General features: G+C 47.3%; 1 protein-coding gene across 12 annotated transcripts in view; it reads right to left on the bottom strand.

Moving 5' to 3' along the window:
* The window catches only part of GPC3 (glypican 3), a 166,412-nt gene that overhangs the window by 43,504 nt on the left and 110,280 nt on the right, over nucleotides 1-12,628 (bottom strand). For 9 of the 12 annotated variants that reach the window (XR_011150905.1, XR_011150906.1, XR_011150908.1 and 6 more), the window contains exon 6: nucleotides 5,953-6,073. Coding sequence is in view for 8 of the 12 variants with exons in the window: in XM_069015178.1 (XP_068871279.1) it covers nucleotides 5,953-6,073 (121 nt within the window). In the remaining 4 variants the exon portion in view is untranslated. The other 3 variants (XM_069015183.1, XM_069015182.1, XM_069015185.1) reach the window with 3 other exon arrangements.

Raw genomic sequence — 12,628 nt, 5'->3', positions numbered from 1 at the left:
CATAATAAACTCTGTATTTCCCTGTGTGCCCTGAGTGGTGTCTGGATCCCTTTGTCACCCGAACTTGTCTCCCCATGGTGGGGTCAGACCCTCCTCACTGGGTGCCAGTGCTCCACCACACTGCATTTTGAGCAAAGAGGTTGCAGAGAACTCAGGCAGAAGAGCATCACACCATTCCCAGGCCTATTTTGTTTACATCTGATTCAATCAAGTTGTGACCTTTTGGCTTCCTTCCAAATTAACTTCTGGGCAACCTCCACCATGCCCTCTCCCAGCAGCCAGGCCGCCGGGGAGCAGCCCATTAAACCTACAAACAAATATGGGACATCTATTGGTTGATCAAACCAGCTTCAAGCACGGCTCTGGAAATGCCAGGATGTGCTTTTTTTTTTTGTGAACTTCAGGTCTATTTTGTCTTTGGTCCTTCGCACCTCTGGGCCTCCTGTCTTTTTTTTTTTTTTCCCCTTCCAACTCTATCTGTGTGTTTTACTGCCTCATAAAACTTCTAAATGTTGTTCTTGTCCTCCTGCAAACCCCTCTAAGAGCAACGTGAAGCTCTTTCACATGGGGCTCACTGCAGGACCCAGGTTTTTACATTGAGCACGTGAAGAAAGGCAGTGAGACCCTGCTTGGGGGAACAGCTGTAATACTCCAAGAAACTGTTTCTTCCCCTTATTTCCAAGGAAATAAATCAAAGGCAGTTTCTCAGGGTCTGTGAAAGCATATTGCCTGGATTCCTATCCCCAAAGGGTTTATTTTTTCAAGAGCTTATATGGGAGTTAGATTTCTGGCTAGAAAATATGCAATATGATAAAAACATAGTCCCTATATGGGGCAATAAATTACAGATTGTTTGATGTGGAAACCAAAGAACTGTCATACTCCAGTATATCTGAAATATTCTAAATGAGCCCCTGAGTGTCTGGAAATGTACAATATGTTTCCAGGCCATTCAATTTTGTAAAGACACATCTTCCGCAGCTAGGTTTCCTTTTATGGATTTTACTATTAATTTTTGGTGTGTTTTTTCCCTCATTTTCTTAAAAAATTGTGCTCTTCCTCCTTGAGACAGTACTATGATAAACACCGGGATTTATCTAAGCATAAAAAGAGATTGCAACTGAGCACAAGCTTAAGAGGTAATGGCATTAAGGATGAAGTAAAGCATCTGGTGGAATGGCGTCAGAGCCCCATAGGCACTGCAAAGGACATAAAAATCACTTCAGGACAGACAGAGACAGGAGGAAGGACCAAGACTGTCACATCAGCCAGTTTGGTACCACAGATCCCTGCTGAATCCTTACACCAGCATCATTCAGGTCCTCTCTCCAGAGCCTTCCATGGAAGAGGATGATCAACGGGAGCTCACCAGCATGGCAGAGCTCCCAGGACATGGAACATGTGACACCACACCTCCCACCTCCATAGCTGTTAAAACCTGAAGCTCGTCCCCATCTGTCAGCCATTCAAACGTCCCCGTGGTCGGAGGAAAATGGAGTGACCAGAGGAAATAGCTCACCCTGCACACAGCTTTCTGCCTGGGGGTGTTACCAAGCCACAAAAAAACTGAGCAAGACCCTGTGCTGACACTGAATAACTTTTCAGTTTCAATATAGTTTCACTTACAGGATGAGTGAAAACCCTTCTAGCTGGAAACAGACCCCCATCCACTCTGGGATATAAAAGTTAGGAACCAATTCCAACTCATTTTCCTGAAGGTGACCCTTAGCCTCCCAGCTGAGATAACAATGCTAATATTTATGGATGGACTGTTCATGCCTCTGGGCACACAACAAAAATAACTCAAATCAAAACTTGGTAGGCATCTAACAGAACTGGAGGAAAAAAATTCCAATATGGCAATAATAAACCATCTCATCCACCAATGCACAAAAAGTACCATCAGCCACAATCACACATTTGGGTGAAACAAAAATGGTCTGATGTGATGAATAGGTGTTGGGGTTTCAGGAGTTCTCCTGGTTTGTTTTTTTTTTTTCTGTTAAAGGAATTTTCCCTAAACATGTTGCGGGACAAATGGCTGGGTACTTAAGAAAAACAAAGACCTACCCAGTGGGGGTGGGGTGCATCTGGCTACTCTTGTTTCACCTGGGTGTGGGGACAGTCTGTCCCCGGAGTTTGGACAGAGAGGGAGGCTGCTTTCTTCGGCTGCTTTTTCCTTCTGCTGGACAAACCCCGACATCCCAAGCCCACCTTCCGTGCACTCCACTGGGAGCCAGACCATGGCCGCCCCGCCCCCCCCCAGTTGCTGTGAGCCTTCGCTACGTTGTAGCCCTGCTTGCCCTGCCTGCCCAGACCTCCGGGGGTTTCCCCCTTTGGATACATCTCATCTGCCACCCGGGATTTGTGCTGGTCCCTGCCGTTCCAGCCTGCCGTTCCAGCCTGCTGTTCCCAAGGGTCCGGCCGGACACCGGGATCGGCTGCCCAGGGTTTTGTGAAGCCTTTGTTCCATCCCTTCCCGGGATCCCAGGGCACCAGTGCCGTGTGCTCCCCCAGCTCGCTCCGGAGCGCCCCCTGCAGCCGCGGGGGAACCATCGCACCTGCCCTGCTCACCAGGAGCCGCCAGCGCCCCTGCCGGCTGTGACCGGAACTGCACCCAAGGGGAAAGGGCCGGACAGCCGAGAAGGCTGGGACTGGGTTTGTGATTGTTTGCTGTTACTGCCATAGTTATTGTTGTTTGTTTGACTGGTTATACACATATATAATAGTAAAGAACTGTTATTCCTATTTCCTGCATCTTTGCCTTAAAGCCCCTTGATTTCAAAATTATAATAACTGGGAGGGAAGAGGGGTCGCATCTGCCATTCCAAGGGTGGATCCTGCCTTTCCTTAGCAGACACCTGTCTTTCAAACCAAGACAATAGGCAGCACTGAGGGGGACTCATCCAGAAAGGGCTGACTTGAGACAGCACACAACTCGGGCACTGTGCTTTATTAATTTATTTATTTTAGCTTGATGGATGCTCAAATCAAAAATTACAGTCTGGAGCACTTTCCCTTCCCCTTCTCTCTGGGTTAGGTTTTCTCTACTTCTTTCAATCCCCATGGGTTTAATGCTAATGCACAAACCCCATTCTCATTTCAAAGAGCAAACGTTTGATGAGAATTTCTCATGTGAATGTGTGTATATTTACCCAAATTAGGTTTGAGAAGACACGAACTAAAGAGCAAGCACAATTTGTACACACAACACTGAAAGAACCGACACTGCCAGCAGCATAAGCATCCTGGAATAAAAGCAAAGTCAAATCATCAGCAAATTACAGATTTTTAGCAAAAATCTCCAAGTAAAAATAAAAGCTATGGACCTCTATGAAAATTGTACCAAACAGCATGGTTCTTGAGTCTGCCCACACCACAAAATCCAGGCTGTATCTCTAACACAACACACTGGGAGGAAGTCACAACATTGTATAAGATTCACAATTTACAGGTAGTCACATGGGAATCTAGTTTACAGCTCTGAGCACCGCAAAGATGGTCTTTTCTCCGGAGGATCTGGATGTTTAAAAATCCTTAAAAGCCACTGTTGGCTTAGCTTGGTGGATAAGGAGATTTTCAACCCTCTCCAGCTTGGGACTTCCCAGTTTTTCCCAAATCTGAAGCCAACACCTGAAAGACACAACTGTAATTCATCGAGCTGCTGCTCCTTCCACATTTAATACTGTTTGGCAATCAAGATGCATTCCAGAAGTGAAAGAGAGCTCAAAACTTCCTTCAGCCAAGAAAATAAGTGTGATGGTAAGCTCTGACATCCTAAATCCCAAATTTAAGTAACCTCCACAGTTACTTTCCTGGTATATAAGCTACTGAACATAGACTACAGACCCTCCACAGGAATAGAATCATATCATAGAATTACAGATTGGTTTGGGTGGGAAGGGATCTCACATATCATGTAGTTCCAATCCCCTGCCATAGGCAGGGACACCTTCCTTAGACGAAGCCCCATCCAGCCTGGCCTTGAACACTTCCAGGGATGGGGCAGCTACAGCTTCTCTGGGCAAGCTTCGTAACTAATTTGCACAAATCACTTCCCATTTTCTCCTGATTTTATTCTCAATTCCTCCTCTTTCTCAAACACAGCTTTACAAGAGTGTTCAATATTTTTCAGGCTCTTACATTTGCACTGTACAAACCAAAACAGCTTACTTGCCCCCATAACACATTCCAACCCAATACTGTGAGCCTCTCTGTAAGAGATCATGACTAAGCTGACTGTATTCACCCCCTTACCACAATTTTTCTCTGAGCGGCAGCTGACAGAGACTCCACTGCTGCAAACAGCTGAGTTGAAAAGTGTTTACCCAGGGTCTCCCACTCCACGGACCTCCACTGTGAAGCCCAAGCTGTTCAGCAAAGACCTAACTTGACCCAGTCTGGCAGCCGGCATTTCACAACCACTTTATGTCAGCAGTTTCAGGTACACTAATAACCATGTTTTGTTCAGTGCAGCTTTCTCACTGTGAACGGCAAAATATCATTATCACCTGCAGGTTGAAGCCTGCCCTCTACCCCATTTAATAGGGAGCTGATTATGCTATTCCTCCCGCTTTTCCCCTTCTAATAATTATGGGCTGTTGGCAGATGGCTCAGCACGGGGAGTGTGTGGGAAGCCAGAGCAAGCTGTAGGGCTGCTGCCCATGGCAGCTCCTGCATTGTGGGGTGCTCCTGGGGACCCTGAATCCCGCGCTGCATCCTGCTCCCAGGCAGCACCTAATGAGGCATGCCTGTGTTGGAGGGCACGGGGGTTAAACTGGGAATGGCTGTGAAAACAGTCCCTGGCAGTTGAGGGAGCAGGAAAGCAGAGGTTAGCAGAAAAGTTGCTAAGCCAGCAACTCCAAACAGAGCCGCCCTCACAGCCCACCCGGTCTGGAAGCAAAGCTGGGCTTAGCCCCAGGAATACACAGCTGCCCAGAGCTTCGTACCAGAGCGACCATCGGCAAGGTCCCCACTGGAAAGAGCTCTCTCAGGAGAGACGGGGCAGCTCAGCTGCGTTAACAGCATTACCACCTGAGGATTTGCCCTGTGAGGTCCCAGTGCTGTGTCCTAGCAAAGCAGCAAGTCCAAGCTATCTGCCTATGAAAAACATCCCCTCTACAGGTTACTGTGACATCCACACTCAGTGACACAGAGGGGAGAGCAGAGTCCAGAGCCAGACCCCAGCCCCACTGGCCTAAGGCAGTGCTGGGGAAGATTCAGCCACAAGCCGAACGCTGTGCAGAGCTGCCACCTAACTCCTCCCTGGCAGCAGCAGGGCTTGTTCATAGACCTAGCCTGGTGTGACATAATGGGTAGAGACAAGATACCGCTTGTCCCAGGAAGGATGCCAGGTCTGAGGCAGTGGGAAGGAAGCTTCCTCCCCAGCAGAAAGGATCTCATCCAGTTCTGCCATTTCCCCATTCAACAGTAACTTATCCCATTACCAACTGGGAGTGAATGCCCAGGGAGATACAGCAAAGAAAAAAGTGACCCTTATTGCCAGCCATGAGCAATGCCAAAAGGAGCTCCTCCTATCAGAGGGAACATCAGGTACATGCCACCTGACCCCCTGCCAGCACATCATGCTCAGGAGCACCCAATCAGCTCCATCTTTCCTGGACCTCCACTGCTAAGGGCATGCCCAGCAGAAACATTCTTGTACCGCAGCCATGCATCTTCACATGACCCAGGTACAGGCTGAGTCCTGGGAGGATGCACCATGGAGAACCATACCAGCAGGCATCCAACAGGACTGGCCCTGTGTGCCCTTTGGGACTGGTGCTGTGTAGGGCCAGGCCAGCACCAGCTCTGCACACAGGGCTCCCAGAGCTGCTGCAGATGGAGACACCAGGGATGTCTGTCTGAGCCCAGAGAGAGTGCAAGGGAGGCCAAACTGATTTGGAAACCACCCACTCCGGAGACATCCCTGCTGGCATGTCTACAACAAACCTGGTTGATGTGTTTCAGCTTGTCAATAATCTGGCTAATCACTGGCTCCGGACCTTTAATCTTCACCTCATGGTTGCCAGCCTGCGCTTTTGCTCCATTCCTTGTGATCTGGGGACTGTACCTGTAGTAATGAGAACAGAGAACACCACAATGTGATGGACTAACAGAGAGAAGATCTTTAAAGTTCAGCACAAACATAAAAAATCCCAAGACAGGCACCAGCTCTTTCCAAAACAGAGAGCACAAGACAGTTAATAATGACAAAGAAAGGACAGAAGATTCCCACAAACATTTTTGCTCTGATTTTGCAAAGCAGCAAGATGATGTAGTTGTATCACTTGAGGACAATGAAGTCCTTTCCAGTCCATTAGTAACCAAGGAAGATGTTAAACAGTATACAACAGAGATAAATATTTTCACATAACTTGCACCCAAGAGTCCTAAAAAAGCTGGCTCAGAAATTCTGGCTTGCTCATGTTTGTTTAAAATAAATCTTGGCAGACCACAGAGACTCCAGTACAAGAGCAGTAGTGTTGTGCCCACAGCCAAAAAAATGAGTGGGATGACCCAGTTAATTGCACGCTGATTAGCATAACATCAACCCCCTTGCAAAATAATGACTATCACTGATGTGTGATTTCAATAATAAAGAATTAAAGCATCAGAATATAATTAATGCTGTCAACATTGCTAATGGAAAATAGGTGTTGTCAAACAATCCTCATCTCAGTCTTTGATGAGATCCAGCCTTAGGGATCAAAGTAACTGCTCAGACAGAATCTACCTTGACTTTGGTGCAGTGCTGGGCTCTGCACCATGGGGTATCTTGATTTACACGGGTACCATGCGAGACAGCAAAGCCCCCGCAGACTAGATTAAACCGCCAGGGCAGCTCTGCAGAGGAAGGTGGCCAACCCTGCACTCAGCTTTTTCATTGGCAATTAGGAAAGAAATATATATTCACTTGCTGCAAGATTTATGGAATGACAAAGTTTGCCAGAGTGATAAAAGGGAGGAGAAGAGGGACAGAATTGCTGCACACTTGCCTTTGGAGGAATACGTTCTTACACTCAGGACCTGTGTTACAGCTGATGATGCTCCAGCATAAGACAAGCACCAAACTCTAAACTTGGGTCTGCACCAGAGGAATCAGCTGCCACCACTGCCATCTGGCAGCCACAGCAGTGGCACGGAGCACACCAGCACCTTCTCAAGGTCTGGGCTGTTGCCATTCATCACAGCCCCAGTGATGGGCTGTGGTGTTCTACAAGCAGAAAACAAATCCTCATCTCCACAAACCGGCAGCCAGAACAGGCACTACCAAACCCCAGCAAAGCCAAAAGTGAGATCGCTGAGATAACACCAGCATCAGTCTGCTGTATTGTGCATCTATTTTTCTAGTGCCATGGGTAAACCATGAATTTTCCTTTCTGCATTCATCTCCTACACATCATGTTTTTATGCAGCTCCCAGCACCAGCCCTAGTGGCTGCCTCCCTGTCTATCAGCTCCCTGCTCCCCTGCCTAGCTAATCCTCCATCCCCATGTTGCCAGGCAAGCTCAGGCAAAGACAGCCTATTTCACATGGGTTTTGGGGAGAAAGTGGGACTTCAGCAGGCATTTAAAGAAGGGGAGGCAGACATGAGGGATGGTGGGGCCAACTCAGGGAGGATGCTTTGCTAGGGTAGAAAGCAAGAGGCATGTGGACATTTGGTCACAAGAGCTATCAGGGCACACTGGGGGACTTGGGGATACTCAAGGGCTTGGCTTAAACTCTAAACTAGGGACAAGATCTACTCAGACATGTGGGGATGCAGAGGCAACCCCAGATCTATATGGTGCAACAGCAATCTGCCCCGACCTGAAATACTCACATAGTTTAAAATACAGAACTGAGGCAGTTTTCCACTCCAAGGCTATCTCAGAGCAGGAGTTCCATGTACAGGAGTTTTCTGCACCTCCAGCTGGGTCCCCACCACTAGGCATTCCCCATATGCATCTCCATTAATGGCTGACAATCCTGAAACATGCTGCACTGAAGAGATGACAGAGGAAAAAGGACAGGAAAAAGGAGGTGTCTGTGCCTACAGCAGAGGAGCATACACCTGTGTATATTCCTTTTCGAGGCATAAGCAGCTTGCCCGGGTGCAGGCATCACTGCAAAGCAGAGACATCAACTTGGCTCTCCCAAGCCCCACCAGCTCCTGAACACGGGGGCAGCTGCCCGCAAAACCATCTCACCCCCTGCACTTTGGCACCAGCACAGCACTGGATCGATAGCTCTGCTCTGCACCCCAACACCCTGTCCCCATGCTGGGGCCTCCTATTAGGACTCAGCATTTTGCAAAACTCCTTTTTTTAATACTTGCGTTAACCTGGGAAGCACAAAACGTGGCTGTACCTGAGACACAATCGCTCGCAGTTCAGAAAAGCCCTCATGTGCAGTTGGAGGGCCGTTGTAGGTTGAAAGTTTAGTGACTGGGAGAAGAGGGGCAGCCTGCGGCCAGCCTGCGGCCAGCCTGCAGCAGCCCATGCGATCCTGGCACAGCCGTGCATGCTCCGAGCACCATCTCGTGGGAAGAGGCTGCTGCCGCAAGCACAGACCTGCCCAGCTCTGTTGAAACTTGGGCTGAACTTTTTGCAGGGGGATAGAGCACTGGGAGGAGTAAGCCATTAATCATGCTGCTTATTTGTCACACAGCCTCTTAATGCCACCATGCTGACCTGACAAACACATCTGGAGACTGGATGTAAACATCCACAGCACACATGAGTTTTTAGATGACAAATTCCTATCTTTGGTATCACTGTAAATTTAATTTAAAGCACCAGTGGAACTCAAAAGTACATTGCTGAAAGGTCTCCTGTGGTTTCAGAGATTTAATCAGGAAACTCACACAGATTTTAGCAAGAGCAGAAACAAGCCCACTTGGTGCACGTCTGAATTAATACAATCTCTCTCCTTAACAGTTTTATACAAAGAAACACAATAGCTTGAGTTTGAGTGGGCGAAATCCCTTCTGAAATCCATGCAACGGCTGTCAGAGAGGATTTCTGTAACCTACACAATGTAGTACAGGAGGGAGGAACACAGTACTACAGCAATACTATAACACCATGTCCAGAGACTGAAACTGTTCTCCAGAAGGTTCTGCTGGGGTGGTGAGGACCTCAGATCAGCCTTCTCAGGGGAAAAAATCTACTAGAGAAGGAAGCAAACCTGAAAGCATTTGCAGAGGGATCTCTCCCTAAAACGGTGATGTTGAAGAAATGGAGCATCACCTCCTGGTGCTTCCCACCTGGCCAGATACAAGGGTATGTACCCGACCCAAAATGAACCATTTGCACCATTACACAAGTAATTTAAAGCTGCAAGGCAATGGGCCCTGCAAGCTGCACATCTTGGAGCATGAATTGCAAAAAAGGAGATGCATGGGGACCCGCAACATCCCACCAGCCAGAAACATGGTCCTGTGTGATTTGGATGCTTTGGCGGACACTTCCTCTGTGCTGCCAAGCTGAGACCTCCTGGTGTGCTCGGATACAAGGGGGGCACTAGCTCCCCTCAGCTGTGCCACTCTCTGCCCCAGCACCAGCCTGGTGGCCACATTCAGGCATGTGGGATGCAGCCAACCAAAGGGTTAAAGGCTTTGAAATGTAGCTTCAGTGAGTGACCTGCATTCCTGAAATGCCAGAGAAGCTGGAAAAGGCAGCTGGCACCCCTCCCTGTAGCCGTGGCCAAGCAGCAAGGCCTTAATATGGCAGAGAGATGCCTTTGCAGCCCCCAACAAGCTGGAGGATGGGGGTCTCAGGACAGTACCCATGCAGGCTCCTCTGCATCCCCCCCAAGCTGAAGGGTTGGTGGGCTTGCAGGCAAAACAAAGCCAAAGCATCACCTTCCTCCCATGTTCTCCAGTCAGTGCAAAAAAGGATAAATCTCTGAGCCATCTCAAGCTGTTTTTAACTTATGCAGACAAAACAGCCCCTTGTGCAGGACACTTGTTCCACTTCATGAAACCCATCACATGCCACTGCCATGGTGATTGATACCAGCATGGAACAGCAAATATGCACAGCGGATAACGTCCCCCACCCCGGTCCCTGGGGGTCTCTGTGCCAAAGGGGTATCAGTGTTGCAACATGAGCACAGTTTGGCGCACACTTCATAAGCAAAGCCCAAAATAACTTTTCTCTTTGACATGTCTCAATGTCAGTCAGCAGCATCTCCTTTCCTGGGCTCCCTGGGTATGGGCTCTTGTTGGGGACATGGTATTTTCCAAAGACAAATATCACATTGTAAAATGTGCTGATAAGCAGCCCGTGTTAAAAATTACTTCAAAGACATCCACCTTATGAAAACACCAATGATGTTAAGTTTTCTGTGGGGACAGTACAACTGCAGACCCTTCCTGCCTCTTCTCATCCACCAGACATAAGTGCCCAAGTGCTGTCAAATTGAGGGATCTTCCTCTCCTTTCCTCTCCACCATCCACAAATATCTCCTGTGAATGTTTGGTCTTTCCAGTCCAAATGCATCTCATTCCAAGCTTTCATTTCAAAGCAAAGAAGACAAGATGACAAGTGTTATTTAAATACATGGCAATGAGCGTAAAATGTGTGTTCATCCTACTCAGCCCTGCTAGGCTTTGAGATGAGTTACTGCAATACATGATGTGTGATTTGGAGAAAGTAATCCTGAAAGTCAAACATAAAGAATTACAGCTTTTAGAAAAAGGAAAGTAAGCATGTCATTCAAATAACAATTAATTTATGCCTGCCTTCCAGTTGCAAATTACTTATTCAAATGCAGATCCAGCTTAAACAGCACAGTATCCCTTACAGGCTCTCTCGACTATCTGTGTTCACTGAATTACATTTGTCAGAGAGAGTGGGTGGGGGACAAACAGAACACAGACACGACACAACACAACACAGAGGTTTCATTGCACAAGAATTAATAACTGAGTTTGAGAGCAATATTCCCCCAGACCCCCAAAGCTGCTCTGCATTTCAAGACGTGACTTACTAAAGATCATGTGGACTGGTGACACTGAGTCCTCACCACACAGGAGGCAAAAGAGATGAAAAAGGGGAGAAAGGAAAGAAAAGTTTTGCCCCCGCACACCCCTGACAAGAACCCAGCTCTTACCTCCAGCTGGTTTTCATGTGTCAGTAAAGGTGGGTGCAGTGGTGAAGCCAACATTTTACCCTCTGGCCCTGCTAATTTGTGGTTTAGTGAGACAACCTCAGTGTCACATCAGCAGTAGAAGCAGTGAGGACCAAAAGGCTTGAAAAGCTGTTTCCAACCCACTCATCCTACCCTGAAGTCAGGGTGTAACTCCTGGATGTGCCCACAAGCCTCCATGAAGAGGTGACAATTTCTTTCCCTGATAGTTTCCTCTCTAAAGACAGATTGTCCAGAGACATTTGGTCAGTCATACCTCATCCCAGAAATGGGCTGGGTGTGGGGTGCAGGTCCACCCCAGCTGTTCTCTTCCATATGGGGTGCAAGTCTCCACCGTCCCATGACCATATAAAGGGATCTGTTACATGGGAGTGCAAGTGGCAGGAGAGAGGTGGGGTATATGGCCCTTAGGTGCCTTCCTGGCTTTGTTTCCTTGCTTGCTTACAGAGAGTCCTTGCAGTCACTGCAGAGCTCACGATACCGCAGTCAATTTACACCACCAGTAGCTCCAAACAAGCTGCTTCAAAGGCAACCAGGAGGATCCAACGCTCTCAGTGGGGAGTGTTCTCACCTAAATAAAAGGAACCGTTTTCTGCTGGATTTCCAAATATCAACACCTTGAAGCCTCTGAGAGCCTCCTCAGATCCTGCTGTGTCATTTCCCTGCCAAGAGAATTGTTGCCTCTTCCCAGTTGCCCCACACAAAGCTCTACAGCCACTGAGTGTGCTGCAAATGATGGCTTGGTCACAAATGTGAGGTCTCAGGTAATCAACTGGCTCTGGGAGATGGGACTTCAGAAGGAACAGCAAAAACTGTAATATTCATAGCAAAACAATGAGAGTTTATAGACAGCCTGAAGTCTCCCTCTATTCTTATTTCAGTTCAAGACAAATAGATTATGGAAAAAATTGGATAAACCTGAGACCAAGCAGCAGGATTAATAGAGGAAGATTCATGATCTTAATTTCTGAAATACTCTGGAAACAATCATGGCCACTAAATAACCCTCTGAATTTGCCTACTATCCTTTCATTATAGCTTATACTTGCTACAAAGCTGTGTTTTATGGACTTGAAAAGTTATACAGCCCCCTCTTTGGGGACTCCATTGTATCAGATATTTTGCAACACTGCCAGAAATAACCAAACCCTTCACGAACTAAAGGGTTATTGCTGGCATGGAATTTCCTTTGTTCCAATTACAGAATCTCATTTTTCTGTCTTGCTTCCAATTGTGCTTTTGTTGTTTATGATTTATATGATTAAAACGAACCATGGTATGTTGGCAACAGCAGGGAAATCTGAGACTTCTAGCTTGAAGAAGAGAATCTGGCAAGGTGCTAAAAATATATTAATTTTGAATTGGTACAAAGAAAAGAGTTACGCTGGTGATTTAGATTAATGTGTGCATTTGTCTTGAGAAATTTAGAAATGGTAGTATCTAACAGTAATGCTTACTGTGCTTAGAAGTTTTGCAGTGGGCAGATGTTGCT

This window comes from Aphelocoma coerulescens, chromosome 4A (assembly GCF_041296385.1).
Source record: "Aphelocoma coerulescens isolate FSJ_1873_10779 chromosome 4A, UR_Acoe_1.0, whole genome shotgun sequence".
NCBI classification, from domain to species: Eukaryota; Metazoa; Chordata; class Aves; order Passeriformes; family Corvidae; genus Aphelocoma; species Aphelocoma coerulescens.
The sequence above is the reverse complement of the archived record's forward strand: the minus strand, read 5'-3'. Positions and strand labels throughout refer to the sequence as shown.